Below are 16,441 nucleotides of genomic sequence, written 5' to 3'. Positions count from 1 at the left end.
GTTAAGGGACTTGTCCAAGGTCACACAGATAGGATGTGTCTGAGGCCAGATTTGAACCCAGGACCTCCCATCTTTGTGTTGAAGCATTCTTTTAAAGGTGTTTGGCTGGAATGTGGGAAGAGCTCAGCTGTAGAGCTTCCAGTTCTCTGTTGTCTTGGTTCTGACCCATTGGGCTTAGATTCTAATGGGGAAACAATTCATATAGCACCACTTGTGTCAGAACAAGTGATCTTTTCAAGCTCCAAGACCCCCAGAGAACATCTAGCACAAGGTCCCCATCTCGCTTTGCAGAACGTCTGTCTACATCCATAGGAGAATTCATCAGTGGAACCCTGTCCTCTTCACCCCCGCCCCCCTTCTATCCTCTCAACCTCCTTCCCTAGAGTCTCTTTTCTTCCTTTTGAGGCCACAGAGATCCTGTTGCCCTCATTGCCAGCTCTCTGATTTGACCCTGACATATCCCACACTCTCTTCTCTTCTTTTCCTCCCCTCCCCATTTCCACGCACCTCTCATTTTGTAACCCGGTCAAACAAAAGTCTTCCTGCCTCAAATTCTAACACTTTCCCGTTGGCAGACTTGGGGCAGAGGGAGGGGGCTGCTCCGTTCCCCATCTCCATAGCAACAGGGACATTTTCACATGCCCAGCTCCTCCATCTAGCAGCCCAATTCTAGTACTTCCCCCCTCACTGTCTAGGGTAATAGGGGTGGGGGGCTCATAGACACTTTGAGGATTCAGTTTGGGCACTTGATCTCTAAAAGGTTTGCCAACTCTGTCTAGGCACTACTCTACCCAGCCCCATTTCTTTTCTATATATAATTTGTAATAGCAATACAATATAGAACATATACTATATCTACTATGTAGCGTATATAATTAACCATACTGACAACTATGCATTCTAGGACTGTCAAAAGAATACCCTTCAATCCTAAGGATTTCCACCCGCTGGTAAAACACTTGGGACCTTTCTCCTTCAAAGGATTCTCCGCGACCCTGGGCAAGAAATTACTTAAGGGGGCGCTATCTAGGTGGCTCAGTGAAAGAGATGAGAAGCAGGGCTAGAGATGAGAGGTCCTGGGTTCAAATCTTATCTCAGATACTTCCTAGCTGCTAACCCTGGGCAAGTCAATTCACCCCCATTGCCTAGCCCTTACCAGTCCTCTGCCTTTGAACCAATACAGAGTCTGGATTCTAAGGTCAAGGTTTTAAAAAACAAATAAAAGGATTCTTTGGATGAGTTTTCTTTGTCCTTTCGGTTTCATTTAGCTGACTTTTGGAAAATAAGCCCCACCCACAGACAACCGCCCCTCCCATTTTCTCTTCCTCAAACTCCCAGTGAAAAATAAACCGGGAGTCTGCAGCTCTTCAAAATGATCTGACCTATTTGGGATGTGGTCGTCCAGCCTCTAGGGACTGGCTGTGGCTCTAGTTATGTCTCTGACGACCCCCAGCCTCCACGGTGGCCTCAGCCCTGCCCAAGCCTGTGGGCTAGTCGTCTCCTTCTCGCTGCTGATCCAAACCTTTCTGACTGCAGCTACTTACTTCTACTTCACTAACGAGCTGAAACAGGTCGGTACTGTGGGCTGGGGAAGTCTGCAGAGCTTGGAGCAGTAGCTGTGCCCTGCTCCTTGCTTCTGCTGCAGGCCACCTCCCACCCCATCCCCACCTCCCTGTCTCAACTCCCCTCCTGCCTGCCTTCCAGTCCAAGCTGATGGCTGGGGCGGGGGGTGAGCCTGGGCGTTCTTGCCCTTGAGTCCCCTCTCACCCGGGAGACGGGGCTTTTCCTCTCAACCTTGCTAAGTGAGAAGAGGCCGTGTCTAGGAGGCAGCCGATGGGGAAACGAGGGCTCCGTTGCAAGGCTCTCCCTAATTCAGAGGGCTGTTGAAAGCTTGCAAGAAGGGAAATGCCTAGACTTTGGCGCTTCTGGGTATTTGGAGTCAGAGGGCTTGGATTCCGAACTTTACTTGGACGGGACCCAGCGGAGGAGGTGGCGGCGGTGGTGTTTTGCCCAGACTAGCCGTCCCCACCCCCTTGCTTCTGCATGGCATGCTGGGCCTTTTGGAAAAAGAAGGGGACTGCCTGCCCCAGATGAGGTCCCTTTCAGCTTGAAATCTGAGCATGTGCAGCCCTTTGTCCGATTGCTAAAGCTCCCTCTCCTACTGGCACCTTCTTCCGTGCTCCTCTAAGTCCTGACAGCCACCCAAACAGCGAATCTAGGTGGTGCAGTGGATAGAGGGCTGAAACTGGAGGCAGGAAGATCCAAATTCAAATGCAACTCCCAAGCTGTGCGTGTCTGAACAAGTCACTTACTTTCTGCCTGCCTCAGTTTTTTCAACTGCAAAATGGGTAATTAAGACCAGCACCTGTCTCCTGGGGCAGTTGTGAGGATTAAATAAAATCAGATTTGTGAATTTTATTTTTTTTCCGATTTCAAAGTGCTATAAAATGTTCTCCCTTTCTAGCAACAGAGTTTCAGTCTAATGTGAACGAATCCCGAAGGACTGGCAGACCAGTTGCTACCAGTCTCTACCTCTTTTACCACAAAGCAACCAAGCAATCCAACAAGTATTTTTAAAGGACCTACTATGTGCTACTACTGCACAATATTAGATACTGGGGATACAAACATAAATAATATTTGTATGTTATATAATGTAGCATAGAATAACTTTCTTTTAAATATATATTTGTATAGAAGATATGAATATAGAAACATTATATAAACATATATTCAATAGGATATTATATTCAATATATGATATACCACAATAATATAATTTAATATAATAATATATGTATATTTTATACAATAATATAAAATTATAATACCAATGTCCTACTACTGCACAGCACTAGACATCGGGGATACAAACATAAGTACCATTTCTATATTATATATAATATAATTCATGTAATAATATACTTATATTAAATATATACCATTTTATATAACACATAAGCATATAATATATAATTTGTATAATAATATATGTATAATCTATAGTATAATTTATATAATAATATAAAAATAGAATACCTACTATGTGCTACTACTGCAAAGTATTAGACACTGGAGATACAAATATAAAAGTGAGTTTATCGCTGCCATTATCAAGCTAACTTTTTATTGGAGCTAGAGCTCTTGTAGGAGATATGTATATATATAAAAAATACATGTAAAGTCAATATGAGGTTATGGGTAGGGGAAGCACCCATGTCTGGAACATTAGGCAAGACTTCTTTAGGGGAATGGCCCTGGAAGAAAGCTGGGGGTTCCAAAGGGAAATTTGAGAAGGGATGACATGGCAGGGAGGGAGGACAGCCTGGGCTAAGCCTCAGAAACCAGAAGTGGAAAGTGGAGCTGTTTGCTTTTGCCTACAAGCAAGAAATCGACAATTTTGGGGAAGTGTCTTTTTCTGAGTGTCTAGCACACAGTAAGTAACTTAATGCATGCTTGTTGACTGACACTTGCTTTTTTTTTATGGCATTTATTTCTATTCCAATGGCTTGAAAAATAGGACACTCCCAAAGGTTACATAACTCCTTATCATATGAGTTATTCTGTAAACATGTAAGGAAGGGCATGGATTAGATGGCAAATATCTAGAGTAAGTCAAGCTGTTTTTTTGTATAAGAATGTTAGCACTTTATATATTGCCTTGAAGTTTGCAAAGCACTTTACAAATATGTTATTTGATTCTCACAACAATCCTGGGAGGTGGGTAGGCTGTTATTATCCCCATTTTGCAGATGAGGAAACTGAGGCAGGCTGAGGTTATGTGACTTGCCCAGGGTCACATAGCTAGTCTGAAAGTCCAGATTGGAGCTCAGATCTTCCAGTGCTCCAACCTTTCTGAGGCTGCACCTATGATTTGAGTGGTGTAAGGGGGCTTGTAATCAGTCAAGAATTTATTCAGGGCTCACTAGGTGCCAAGCACTGTGCTATGAATACGAAGGAGGGCTAAAACAACCCCTGTACTCAAGGAGTTTATATTCTGGGAGACAAAAGTAGAATTCAAGATATCTACCTAGTTAGATGAAGGTAACATGAAAGGAAGAGGCATTAGTAGCTGGTGGGGACTGGGAAAGGCTTCCTACAGAAGGTAGAGTTTGAGCTGAGTCTTGAAGGAAACTAAAGAAACTAAAAAGCAGAGGTGAGGAAGAGGGAGAGCATTCCAGGCAAGAGGCACAGCCAGGACAAAGGCTCAATGGTTGTATGTTTGAAGAACTGCAACTTGATGATGGTAGTTGGATAGTGGAGGGTAAGGACAGAAGAAAACTATAAAAAGATTGGAAACATAGCAAGGAATAGTCCTCTACCAATACACCTTCTTTATAACATAGTCTCAGATAGTTGCTCAGTGTTCTGAGAAGTAAAGGAAGGATTTGAACCTAGGGTGTACAGTGGATAGACCACTGGCCTTTGAGTCAGGAGGACCTGAGTTCAAATGTGAGCTCAGGCACTTACTAGCTGTGTCACCCTGGGCAAGTTATTTAACCCTGTTTGCCTCAGTTTCCTTATCTGTAAAATGAGCTGGAGAAGGAAATGGCAAACCACTCCAGTATCTTTGCCAAGAAAACCCCAAATGAACTGTCATTCAGTCATTACCAGTCAATCAACAAGGATTTATTAAGTGCCTATTGTGTGCTAGGCAACATGCTGGGTCTGGGGGTTTAAGGACAAAGATGACACAATCAATCCCTGTGTTTAAGAAACTTCCTAAAGGGGCAGACAGCATATTATACCATATAGCTATCAAACACCTTGTTTGTAGCAATGATGGAATTATAGAGTTAGAGCTAGAAGAGGCTTCAGGGGCCTTTAAGTTTAACCATTTCATTTTGCAGTAGGGGAAACTGAGGCCTAGAAAGATAAGTGATTTCCCTAGAATTACAAATATATTGAGTATCTGAGGAAGGATTTTTTTTTAAACCCTTACCTTCCATCTTAGAATCAATACTGTATATTGGTTCTAAGTCAGAATAGTGGTAAGGGCTAGCCAATGGAAGTTAAGTGACTTGTCCAGGGTCACACAGTTAGGAAGTGTCTGAGGTCAAATTTGAATCCAGGACCTTAAAATAAATTTCCTCATCTATATTTCTTGTTTTCAAAGGGTAGCAGTAAGAAAAACATGACCTCTGAGTTTATGATCTTTAATTTCTTGGCTAAGAGGTTCTAATATTTAGCAATATATTTTAGGTTGGCTGTCTATCCACTGAGTCATCTATCTGCCCCTAGAGGAAAAATTTGAATTCTCATTTTCCTGACTCTAATGCTTGAGTTCCAGAACTGGGAGATACCTCAAAGGCTATCTGGTTTAACTCCCTCCTTTTATAGATGAGGAAAAATAGACTCTTGGTGAGTGAGGGACATGCCCAAGGTAACACATGCCAGAGTCAGAGACAATATATGAATCAAATTCTTCTTTCCTCTATGACAAAGGCTTAGAATAACAGATTTATTTTTCCCAGTGGAATGGAATGAAAAACAATTATTAAATACTTACTATATTCCAAGTACTGTGATTTATTCTGAGGTTACAAAGAGACTTTCCCTGCCCCCAAGGAACTCACATTTTACTATGGGAGAGGAAGCAGGAAATAAAACATAAAAGGGGGCTCTTTCATTCAAGATAGATGGAAAAACCAGGTAGTATTCTGGCAGGGTAAATAGAAGGAAAAAATGGCAACACCTAGAGGATCATGGGGGAAATGTCCCAAAAGTAGGTGGTAGTATGGCAGAGTAAGCAACAGAAAAAAAAATGACAAAACCTAGAGGATCATGGGGGAAATGTCCCCAAAGCAGGTAGTAGTATGGCAGAGTAAGTAACAGAAAAAAAATGACAAAACCTAAAGGATCATGGGGGAAATGTCCCAAAAGTAGGTAGTAGTATGGCAGAGTAAGTAACAGGAAAAAAAATGACAAAACCTAGAGGATCATGGGGGAAATGTCCCAAAAGTAGGTAGTGGTATGGCAGAGTAAGTAACAGAAAAAAAAAATGACAAAACCTAGAGGATCATGGGGGAAATATCCCAAAAGTAGGTAGTAGTATGGCAGAGTAACTAGCAGGAAAAAAATGGCAAAACCTAGAGGATCATGGGGGAAATGTCCCCAAAACAGGAAGTATTCTGGGAGGGTAAGTAGCAGAAAAAATAGCAAAATCTAGAGGATTGTGTTGCAAATGTCCCCTACAAAGAGGACTGTGGGATAAAGGGTGAATGGGGTGGAACTGTGCGAAGATGGGAATATAGGGACGAGCATCCAGGTAATGATGGATGATCCATACATGTAGGACCTGGGCAGTGGAACAATGGGTTGGGAAAGGGATCAATGGGCTTTTTCTCCTCAGTGACCATTCTGGTTTCCTGCCTCTCATTTTAGGGGGGGCAGGGAGAGGCAAGGAACAGGAAGTGGCTGATACAAAGCTTATTAATGAACTTCCTCACCAGTTGTTGCTTTGCCTAGAGGATATCCAGGAATACAACTCCTAATAGGTTATGATTACTTTTCAGTTGGCCCAGCTACAGGAGGCGAATTCTCAAAGTGGCCTGCATTGCCTTACGAAAGAATACTTGGGAGCCATGATGGGTAATAGTGATCCCAGTAGCACTACGGAGCCGATAGACTCTGTTTGCCTACAGGTCAAGTGGCATCTCCAGCAGCTTATTAAAAAGGTAGGTCAGTAGGTATTTCCTGATCTGGGGCTTGGGACACCAAACAATGAATCAATCAAGCCCTCCCAGGATACTAAACATTATTTAATCCTGTTTGCAGGAGCTTTTGACAATCTATGAAGATTCTTCTACAAGGCAAGGTAGAAGCATTTTTTTTTCCATACTGGAATTCTGGGTTACTTAAAAAAAATAAAAAGGATGAATTTTCTTCAGTGTCAGACCTTACATATTCCAACATGGTTGGCAACCCTGGTGTCACAGAGAGCTGGACATGGCTGAACCAAATGAGCAATAACAAAGGCAACCATTTAATCTGCTTCCATCTTTTTACTTCCATCCTTAAGTTCCCACCAGTGTTATTTCCCTCTTCCCCATTCTGATAACCATCCTGCTATTCTTCATACATAAATTCCTTTCTTCTGCTATTCCTCTCCATGAGCAATCCCTTTCCCACACCACCGTACACACCTTGACCCTCCCTGCATCACTCATGGAGATAATCATTCTTCATGACCAGATCCCAGATGGATGCTTGGGAAATCTCAAAGCACTACCTAAGTGTGAGTTGTGATCCTAAACCTTATTATCATGTGGGCAGCTGGATTGTTCAGTGGTTTGAGAGTCAGGTCCAGAGACAGGAGGTCCTGGGTTCAAATATGGCCTCAGACACTTCCCAGCTGTGTGACCCTGGGCAAGTCACTTAACCCCCATTGCCTAGCTCTTCCTTCTCTTTTGCCTTGGAACCAATACATAGTATTGATTCCAAGATGGAAGGTGAGGGTTTAAAAAAAAAATCTTATTATCATTCATGGCTATCTTTGTATTATCTGTGAGACACCCAGGAGGCAGTGGGCTCTCCTTTCCCCAGCAGCTGGACATCCACTTGAGGGGATTTTGGGAGGGAGGATTCCTGTTTATGAGATCACAGGATCATAGTTTAAGAAATAAGAAGAAATTTTGGAGGCCACTAAGTCCAACCAACTCATTTTATCAATGAGGAAACTGAGGATGAGGGAGGCTAAACGACTTTCCCAGACTTACACATCTGGTAAGAATGAGAAGCAAGATTTTATCTTGGGTTTTATTGAATCCAAGTCTATCCATTATTCCATTTATCTATTCAGTTATCAACACTGGATAGAATGTCAGACATGGATTAGTTCAAATTTGACCTCAGATACTTATTAGCTGTGTGACCCTGAGCAAGTCACTTAACCCTGTTTGCTTGTTTCTTCATCTATAAAATGAGCTAGAAAAGGGGACAGCTTGGTGGCTCAATATACAGAGAACCAGGCCCAGAGGCCAAAGGTTCTGGTTTCAAATTTGATCTCAGATATTTCCTAGCTGTGTGACCCTATTCAAGTCACAACCCCATTGCCTAGTCCTTACCATTCTTTGGCCATGGAACAGATACTTAGCATTGATTCTGAGACAGAAGGTAAAGTTTTTTTGTTTTGTTTTGTTTGGTCTTTTGATGATTTCTAGAGAAGGAAATGGCAAACCACTCCAGTGTCTTTGCCAAAAAAATTCCAAGTGAGGTCATGGAAATTAGGACACGGAAGAAAAATAATAATATTCAGTTGTTAGTTAGACTAATTGAATAACCTTTGAGATAACATTTGGAACTAAATGCCCTTTCAACTTTGAAATCCTGCGATCCAGGTTAACGTTTGTTTCCTTTAGGCTGTGGTTCCTCCTGAATCCTTTTGGTCAATCTGACTTTTTGGGGGGGGGTCCAAGCTAAGTTTGGGGAGTATCATTACTCAAAGATTGCCCAGAATGGGTTGAGGTTTTTAATTTTTCGGTCCGCTTTCATTTTCCTCAACCATAAAGTAGAGCTAAGCAAGGATCTCCATCAACTTCATTAGGGTGTGGCGAGGATTAAATGAGAGAATATTTGTAGAAGCTCTGAGCATGGAGAAGGCAGTTAATAAAATGCTTATTCCCTCTTCCCTCCTCCAACTTTCCTTCCTGCTTTCCTGAAGGATGGGATTCTCTTCGGAATCATGGTAGATCTTGATGGCCATCTGCCAACTTGAATGTGAATTTCAGTGCTTGGACCCGGGCACTAACCTTTCTTTCTTACTTTCCTTCTAGGTAAGAGGCAGAACAATGTTTCTGGAGCCAGAGAGGGCTTTAATCAGAGTGCTATCCAGAGTGTCGCAGCTCATCTCACTATAAACAGGCAGATCAGTCCTCCCTTTTCTAGAAGTAAGAGAATCACTTACCATGTATGATTTTCAATTCACTTCAATTTGATGATATTAAATGGAAGCAGTGTGCAAGGGGCTGGGCTAAGATGGGGATAGAAAGAAGAAAAAAAGCAGAGCTTGCCCACAAGTAGCTGATAATCCAGTGGGGGTGGGGTTAGGATAAACATACAAAAGTTATACAGTACAAGGCTGAGCATGCTTGGTGGAAAGCAATTGTTCAGGAAAAGGCTCTAAAAATTTGACGGGGAAGATTACACTTTTTTGGGGAGAGGAGGGAGGATAAGGGCAGGCTTTATGAGGGGAAAAGTCTTAAAAGAGCGTTAATGAAAACATTTGTTTTTTAAAAAATTCTTTTTATTCTGAATTTAATGAACAATAAAAAGATAAAATGAAAGAGAACATTTCTCCAAATACAAAGTTGAATAGGAAAAAGAGGATGAGTGAAGACATGAATCCTTCATATATAGCTTATTTTTAAATATTTGTAATAAATTCAGCCTCTTGCTTTCACAGGTGTTCTAGTTGTCTGCTTCATTCTGAATTTCCTTCTGTTGTCTAATGGAGTTTTCAGAAATACTTATATGGCACTCTCTCTCTCTCAAACCCTTAGCTTCTATCATAGAATCAATACCAATATTGGTTCCAGGGCAGAAGAGCAATAAGGGTTAAGCAATGGAAGTTAAGTGACTTGCCCAAGGTCACACAGCTAGGAGGTATCTGAGGTCAGATTTGAATCTGGGACCTTCCATCTAACTTTTCTAAGAAAGAGGATTTCAGGTCTTCATGGCTTTAAGTTCAGAGTTCTAGCCACTACACCACCACCAAGCAGCCTACTCAATGCTAAAGTGCAGACATCTGAGATGATGGGAGGCATTATGAATTATTTAATAGTTTCTGAAGGCTGAATTCTGTAGACCTGAGAAAATTGTATATTCAAGCCATAGGGGGAGCCCTGTATATTCCCAAGGACATTAGAGCTCAGTGAACAACTGATAGTACACACTGGAAAATAGAATGGATGAAAGGGAGATATGTGAAATGAGGCTGGAAAGGTAAGTAGGAGTTTGATCTGGAGCATCTGAGATCCCAGGCTAAGGAGCATCCTAGGTCATCCTAGGTACAATAGGAGCCATTGAAATTTTTGAGCAGGCCAGACCTTGAAGGTGGAGTTGGATGACTGGCAGCTAGATGAAGGACAGATTAGAAAATGGGGTAATTTGAGGTAGGGAGGTCCAGTAGGAGACTATTGTAATCGTCCATTTAGATGATCAGTTTTATTGGCAACCAGACAAAATAGTTCCTAATAATTGCTTTCATTTCATCTTCATTGGTGGTACATTATCTTTGATACTGGTAATTTTGTTTTCTTCTGTAAAAGAGAGAATATACATTCATGCAAAGGATATCATCTATCAGTCAAAAGAAACATTCCTTTTGGAATGTTACTGGGAAAAACAATTGGAGCCAAGCCACTCTGAACTGGGCTGAGAGGCTTGGTGGACTAAGTTTTTGGCTTCTGACAGTGTGGTGGAGAAGAAGCTGAGGCTTTTGGCTGGTGTGGCTGATGGTGATGAAGAAGCTAATTTGTATCTCTAATACTTATCTGGTTGATTGACAGAGAAGAAGAAGAAAGACTGTTGTCCTCTTATCTCCCTGACTGTCTCTGCTAGTGACTGATTGCCATTTCCCCAATATCCTCTTAACTCTCATTTTAGAGAATAGGGAACCCTATCCCTCTTACCTTATTCTCCATCCTTTCCTGTCTTCCCCAATCAACCCTTAATTGAGTTAAAGAAGAGAAAAGAGTATTTTTTCTAAAGCATCATAGTTTGCCCTGAGTGACTTAGAAGAAGGTTGAAGGGAAAGGGGGAGGGGAAGTTGAAAGGCTTCTGAAGTGGGAGGTAAAGGGAGGAGGGTAGGCAAAACCTTGATCCATTAGTTATCCAGCATCAATCAATATACACCCTCAGGAATATCTATCTATTACACTTCTTTCTTTTTTAAATCAGGTTAACCAATAGTTTATCTATTTTATTGTTTTTCACCTAAAATCACATTCTATTTTTTTATGAAATTAAAACCAAATTTTCAATATCATTTCATAATTTCTCTTTTGGTATTTAATTGGAGATTTAAATTTTGTGCTTTTTCTAGTTTACTTTTAGTTGCCTGACCAATTTATTAATCTACTTATTCTCTTTTATTGATGTAAATATTTTAAGATACAAATTTGACTGTCTCACAAATTTTGATATGCTGTCTTATGGATGTTATTATCTTTAATAATATGATTGATTATCTCTATGATTTATTTTTTGACCCACTCATTCTCTAGGATTAGATTATTTAGTTTCCAGTTATTTTAATCTATGCTTCCAAGACCCTTTATTGGAATTAATTGATATTGCATTATGGTTTGAAAAGTGTGCATTTAATATCTCTGCTTTTCTGCATGTGTTTGTGAGGTATTTATGCTCTAATTTGTGTTTATTTTTGTGAAGGTGCCATGTACTGATGAAAAAAGGCATATTCCTTTCTATTCCCATTCAGTTTACTTTTTCTATATCCTTATTTCTCCTTCCTCATGTTCTCCTCACACTCATTTCATAGATCACATCAAACCCATAGCCAATACATGATCGATCAGCTATTGATATATCATGGAGCATATAACTCAATAATTGGAGTGGGCTTTTTTTCATTTTGGAGTCTTTAAAAAAAATCCTTATCTTCTGTCTTAGAATGAATACTGCATATTGGTTCTAAGGCAGAAGAATGATAAGGGGTAGGGAATGAGGTTAAATGACTTTCCCAGGGTCACACAGCTAGGATGTGTCTGAGGTCAGATTTGAACCAAGGACCTCTCATCTGTAAACCTGGCTCTCAATCCATTGAGCCACTTAGCTGCCCCTTTGGAGCCTTTTTAAACAAAGGAATGAATGTCTTTATCCACTGATCATAGACTTTGAAGTATCAGTAAGAAAGGGAGGGTGGTGATTCGGGAAACAGATATTCTTTCTGATCCTTGATATGGAAGTTTCCCAATCTTCTATATGGATATGATCTCCTCAGCTCCCATGGATTTAATTATCATCTTTATACTGATAATTCTCAGAACTTCTTATCCTGTTCCAACTTCTCTGATGACCTCTAGTTGCTCATCTCCAACTGCCTTTCAGACATCTTCATCTGGATAACCAGTTGACATCTTAAACTCAAAACATGCAAATTGAACTCATTATCTTTTCCCCAAGCCCCCTCCTGCCTGAAGCTTTCCTCTTACGGTTGAGGGTAGCATCATCCTCCCAGTCTCCCATGGTCCACAACTTGGGTGTCCTTTCATCACTCCCCATACTCTCTTACCTCCCATATTCAACCTCTTGATTTCATCTTGGCATCATTTCTTGAATATACGCCTTCTTTCCTCTGACGCTGGTACACTCTCCTGGTAAAAGTTCTTATCACTTCTTACCTGAACTATTGCAATGTCTACTGGGTGGTGGGGTCTGCCTGCCTCAAGTCTCTCCAGTCCATCCTCATCCAGTGTCATCCAGTCCATTCACTATGACCAGGTGAGATGTGTACCAGAAATTCAGAGCCGGTTAAGTATTAGGAAAGCTATAAGCATAATTTACCACATTAGTAACAAACCCCACAAAATTATGATGATGTCAATAGTTACAGAAAAAATGTTTGACAAAATACACCGATTCCTATTTAAAACACTAGAAGGCATACCAGTAAATGGAACCTTTCTTAAAATGGTAAGTGACAGCTATCTAAAACGAAGAGCAAGTTCACTCTAGTCCATCCTCTATTCAGCTAACAGTGCTTTTTCTGAAGCACAGGTCAGTCCAAATCTCCCCACTTCTCATCAAATTCCAGGGACTTTCTATCTCCTGTAAGATAAAATACGAAAGCCTATTTAACATTCAAGGGGCAACTAGGTGGCCCAGTGGATAGAGAGCTGGGTCTGGAGATGGGACGACCTACCTGGTTCAAATCTGGCCTCAGACATTTCCTAGTTGAGTGGGGAAATTGGCTTGGGAAACTCAATTGCTTAGCCTTTACCACTTTTCTGCCTTGAGACCAATACCTAAAAGGTAAAGGTGAAAAAAAACCCCAAACCCCAAACTGTTCCTCACCCAAGCCTCATGCACGCCACTTTCCAATCTTCTTACAGCTTTTCTTTCTTTGTAATTTATTTTTTATTTTAATAACAAATTTCCATAAAAGTTTTTTAAAGTTATATGATCCAAATTGTCTACTTCTCTTCTTCCCTCCCCACAACCCAGCTAACAAACAATTCAATCTGGGATATACATGTATTATCATGCGAAACATATTTCCGTATTATTCATTTTTGTAAGTAAATAATCTCATAAAACCCAAACCCCAAATCATATGCCCAAGTAAACAAGTGATAAATTGAATGCTTTCATCTGCATTCCTACTCCCACAGTTTTTTCTCTTTCATAAGTCCCTCAGAATTTTCCTGGATCATAGTAGTATTCCGTCAGAGTTGTTTGCTATCTAACTCCTTATCTTGTACTCTATGTTGCCATGACCATGGTCTTCAGGTTGTTCTATAAACAAGACAGTCCGTCACTTGGCTCTGGGTATTTTCTCTGACTCTCTCTCTCCTTAGCTCTACTTATTGGCTTCCCTGGCTTCCTTCAAGTTCCACATCAAATTCTACCTTCTACAGGAAGTCTTTGCCACCCCCTCTTAATTGTAGAGTCTTATGTCTTCCCTTTTGTATGTGTCCTGTTTAGATCTTGTTTGTACCTTTCTGTTTGCTCGTTCTTTTCCACACTGGATTATGAGCGCCTTGAGTTCAAGGACTATCTTTTGACTCTTTTTGTATCTCTAGTACTTAGTGCAGTGCCTGACATATAGTAGATGCTTAATAAATGTGAATAAATGACTGACAGGATGTGAAAAATTCTCCTTTTCATTTAAAGTTAATTTATCATTTCCCTTATTATTGCTTCAAATGCTGGAATAATTCACCTTTGGACCAGGTTATGGAGTCTGATTTCTAAGGGTCCAGTGTTAGAGTAAAAGGAAGCTTTCTGGCAGATGCAAAGTGTTAGTTTTCAGGGGGAAGGTGGCACAGTGAATAGCATGCTGGATTTGGAGGTAGGAAAACTGGAGTTCAAATACCATTCTGTATATTTAATAGATTTGTGACTCTGGGGAAGTCACTTAACTTACCCCAGGCTCAATTTTCTTACATAAGAAATGGGCTTATAATAGTGACTATTTCACAAAGATTTTGTGAGCATCATATGGATTATTATGTGAAAAGTGCTTAGCAAATATTAATGTAAATGTCAGTTATTTTCATATTACAAAAATCAAAATGTTCTTGAGATTAATGAATTGGTTGTTTGTACTCTAGTAGCAACTTTTATGAACACTTTTCTCTCTTTTTCAAATTGTCTAGCTTTGATGCCTGGGAGCACTTTGGGCTGGAAAATCAGGTACTGGGAATCTTCAAGGAAAGGACATTCATTCCAACATAACATGGACTTGTTGGATGGTGAACTCATCGTTTCCCAACCTGGATATTATTATATCTATTCCCAAACCTACTTTCGATTCCAAGAGTCAGAAGAAAGTTCTGTGTCGACTTTGAATGGAGAGAAGAGTAAACAATCCAAACAGTTGGTCCAGTACATTTACAAAGTGACAAGTTACCCAGAACCCATCCTACTCTTGAAAAGTGCAATGACTACCTGTTGGTCTAAAGATTCAGAATATGGACTGTATTCCATATATCAAGGTGGAGTGTTTGAGTTCAGGGAGAAAGAGAGGATCTTTGTCTCTGTCAGCAATGAGAAATTGGTTGATATGGACAAAGAAGCCAGTTTTTTTGGTGCTTTTCGAATTGGCTAAATACAAACAACAACAACAACAACAACAACAACAACAACAACAACAACTCGCCACCACTACTATTGTGTGTGCTGGGTGAAACATAGCAACAATAGACTTTCTGGAAATTGGTCCTGCTATGAAGACACTAATCTGATAAAGATGGGAACTAGACCCTGTGCTAAGTGCTGCAGATACTAATATGAAAAAGAAATCTAGTCACTGCTCTGAAGAAGGTTAGACTTTAATGAAGAGAAAGTCAACTAGGTGGTCCAGTGCATGGAGAGCCAGATTTGGAGGCAGGAGGTCCTGGTTCAAATTTGGTCTCAGACACTTCCTGGCTGGGTGATCCTGGGCCACTCATTTGATCCCATTTATGTAATCTTCTGCCTTAAAAGTGCTATTTAGTATCAGTTCTAAGACAGAAGGGTTAAGGGCTTAAAACCAAACCAAACCAAACCAGCTTAATGGAGACAGACAATACACAAAAGAAGGGTGACAAGGGAGTATGAAGGTACCCACCTCAGAGGAATGATGGAATTCAATCCAAAGCAGTGAAGTGAAGTGAGAAAAGAAGAGATGACTGGTCTTGGAGACCTTTCAACATATTTTTTATTTTTTATTTATTTTTTATATATTTTTTCATAATTACATATGTATATAAATTTTTTTTAGTGTATGTTTTGCAAAATTATACAAACTATGTCATCTCCCTTTTCCCCCTCCTTTTCCCCTCCCTGAAATGGTTAGCAACTTGTTCTGGATTATGTAAGATTAAAATTAATATCCAATAACTCCAAGGGTTATATTTTATAAGATTTATCAATAATCACTTGAAGTAGAAGAAATAGAAAGAACCTGAGTGAAGAGAAGTTTTTCATGACCACATTAGTGGGGAAAAAAGAGAAGAGGAGGTGGGGTTACAGAAACTTTATCTCCAAAATGTAAGGATGTAGCATGAGGATAAAAGTGGGATTCTGGGAAATGGAGTCCTGGGGTACAAAATTCTAATCACACAACCCCCCCTGTCATTCCAATGGAAAATGAGCATGTATAAATCTCCCAGATTTACATTCTTAGTTTCTCCATGGAATTAACCAACTTATATCCCTAGAGATTTTTAACTAGAGGTACATACAATATTGCATTCTTTAATTATTTTACAATAATTTGGGGATAAGAGGGAAATAAAAGAGAAAAAGAAAAAAACCCAATGATTGCTAGGTGCATTGACAAAAAAACAATTTGGGGGCAGTCCCCTTTGGTGTAAGTATACATTCAAAACAAATGCATTCAACCCTCCCATAATTCAAATCACCATATCCCAAAGTTCATTCTGGATTGTGTGGTTTCTGCAGGCATCTTCATGGCACCTTTTCCAAACAGTTCACTTTCTTGATTTGGGGAGATAGCAAATTTCTTATCCTAAAATTACTCTCAAAAGAATTTAAACTTTGCATTATAGGATAATAATACAATCCCCCCTCCCCCACCCCAGGAATGTGTTGACAAATACATGGATAACCCCGGGATATATGGCTGAGTCATGAGGTATATGAATCAATTTTTAAAAGAAATTTCAAAAATCCAAATAAAAGAGAAAAAATAACATCTGGATGAAATATAAAATATTAAAGTCTTATGTATAAGAATTCTAAGTAAGGAAAAATA

At 40.1% G+C, this 16,441-nt stretch overlaps 1 protein-coding gene across 2 annotated transcripts; it reads left to right on the top strand.

The window, feature by feature from the left end:
- The first annotated feature begins 1,313 nt into the window (after positions 1 to 1,313).
- Positions 1,314 to 15,565, top strand: TNFSF10 (TNF superfamily member 10). Of its 2 annotated transcripts, XM_007501941.3 has the most exons (5): positions 1,315 to 1,571; positions 6,516 to 6,677; positions 6,778 to 6,817; positions 8,775 to 8,888; positions 14,340 to 15,565. In XM_007501941.3, exons 1-5 carry the CDS (start codon positions 1,434 to 1,436, stop codon positions 14,789 to 14,791), a joined length of 906 nt encoding a protein of 301 aa, XP_007502003.1. In that variant the 5' UTR covers positions 1,315 to 1,433; the 3' UTR covers positions 14,792 to 15,565. The 2 variants fall into 2 exon arrangements, with proteins under 2 accessions (XP_007502004.1, XP_007502003.1); XM_007501942.2 differs by lacking the exon at positions 8,775 to 8,888 and having other exon boundaries at positions 1,314 to 1,571.
- The last annotated feature ends 876 nt before the right edge of the window (positions 15,566 to 16,441 follow it).

This window comes from Monodelphis domestica, chromosome 8 (genome assembly GCF_027887165.1).
Source record: "Monodelphis domestica isolate mMonDom1 chromosome 8, mMonDom1.pri, whole genome shotgun sequence".
In the NCBI taxonomy this organism is placed as follows: domain Eukaryota; kingdom Metazoa; phylum Chordata; class Mammalia; order Didelphimorphia; family Didelphidae; genus Monodelphis; species Monodelphis domestica.
This window is presented reverse-complemented; position numbering and strand designations above follow the sequence as displayed.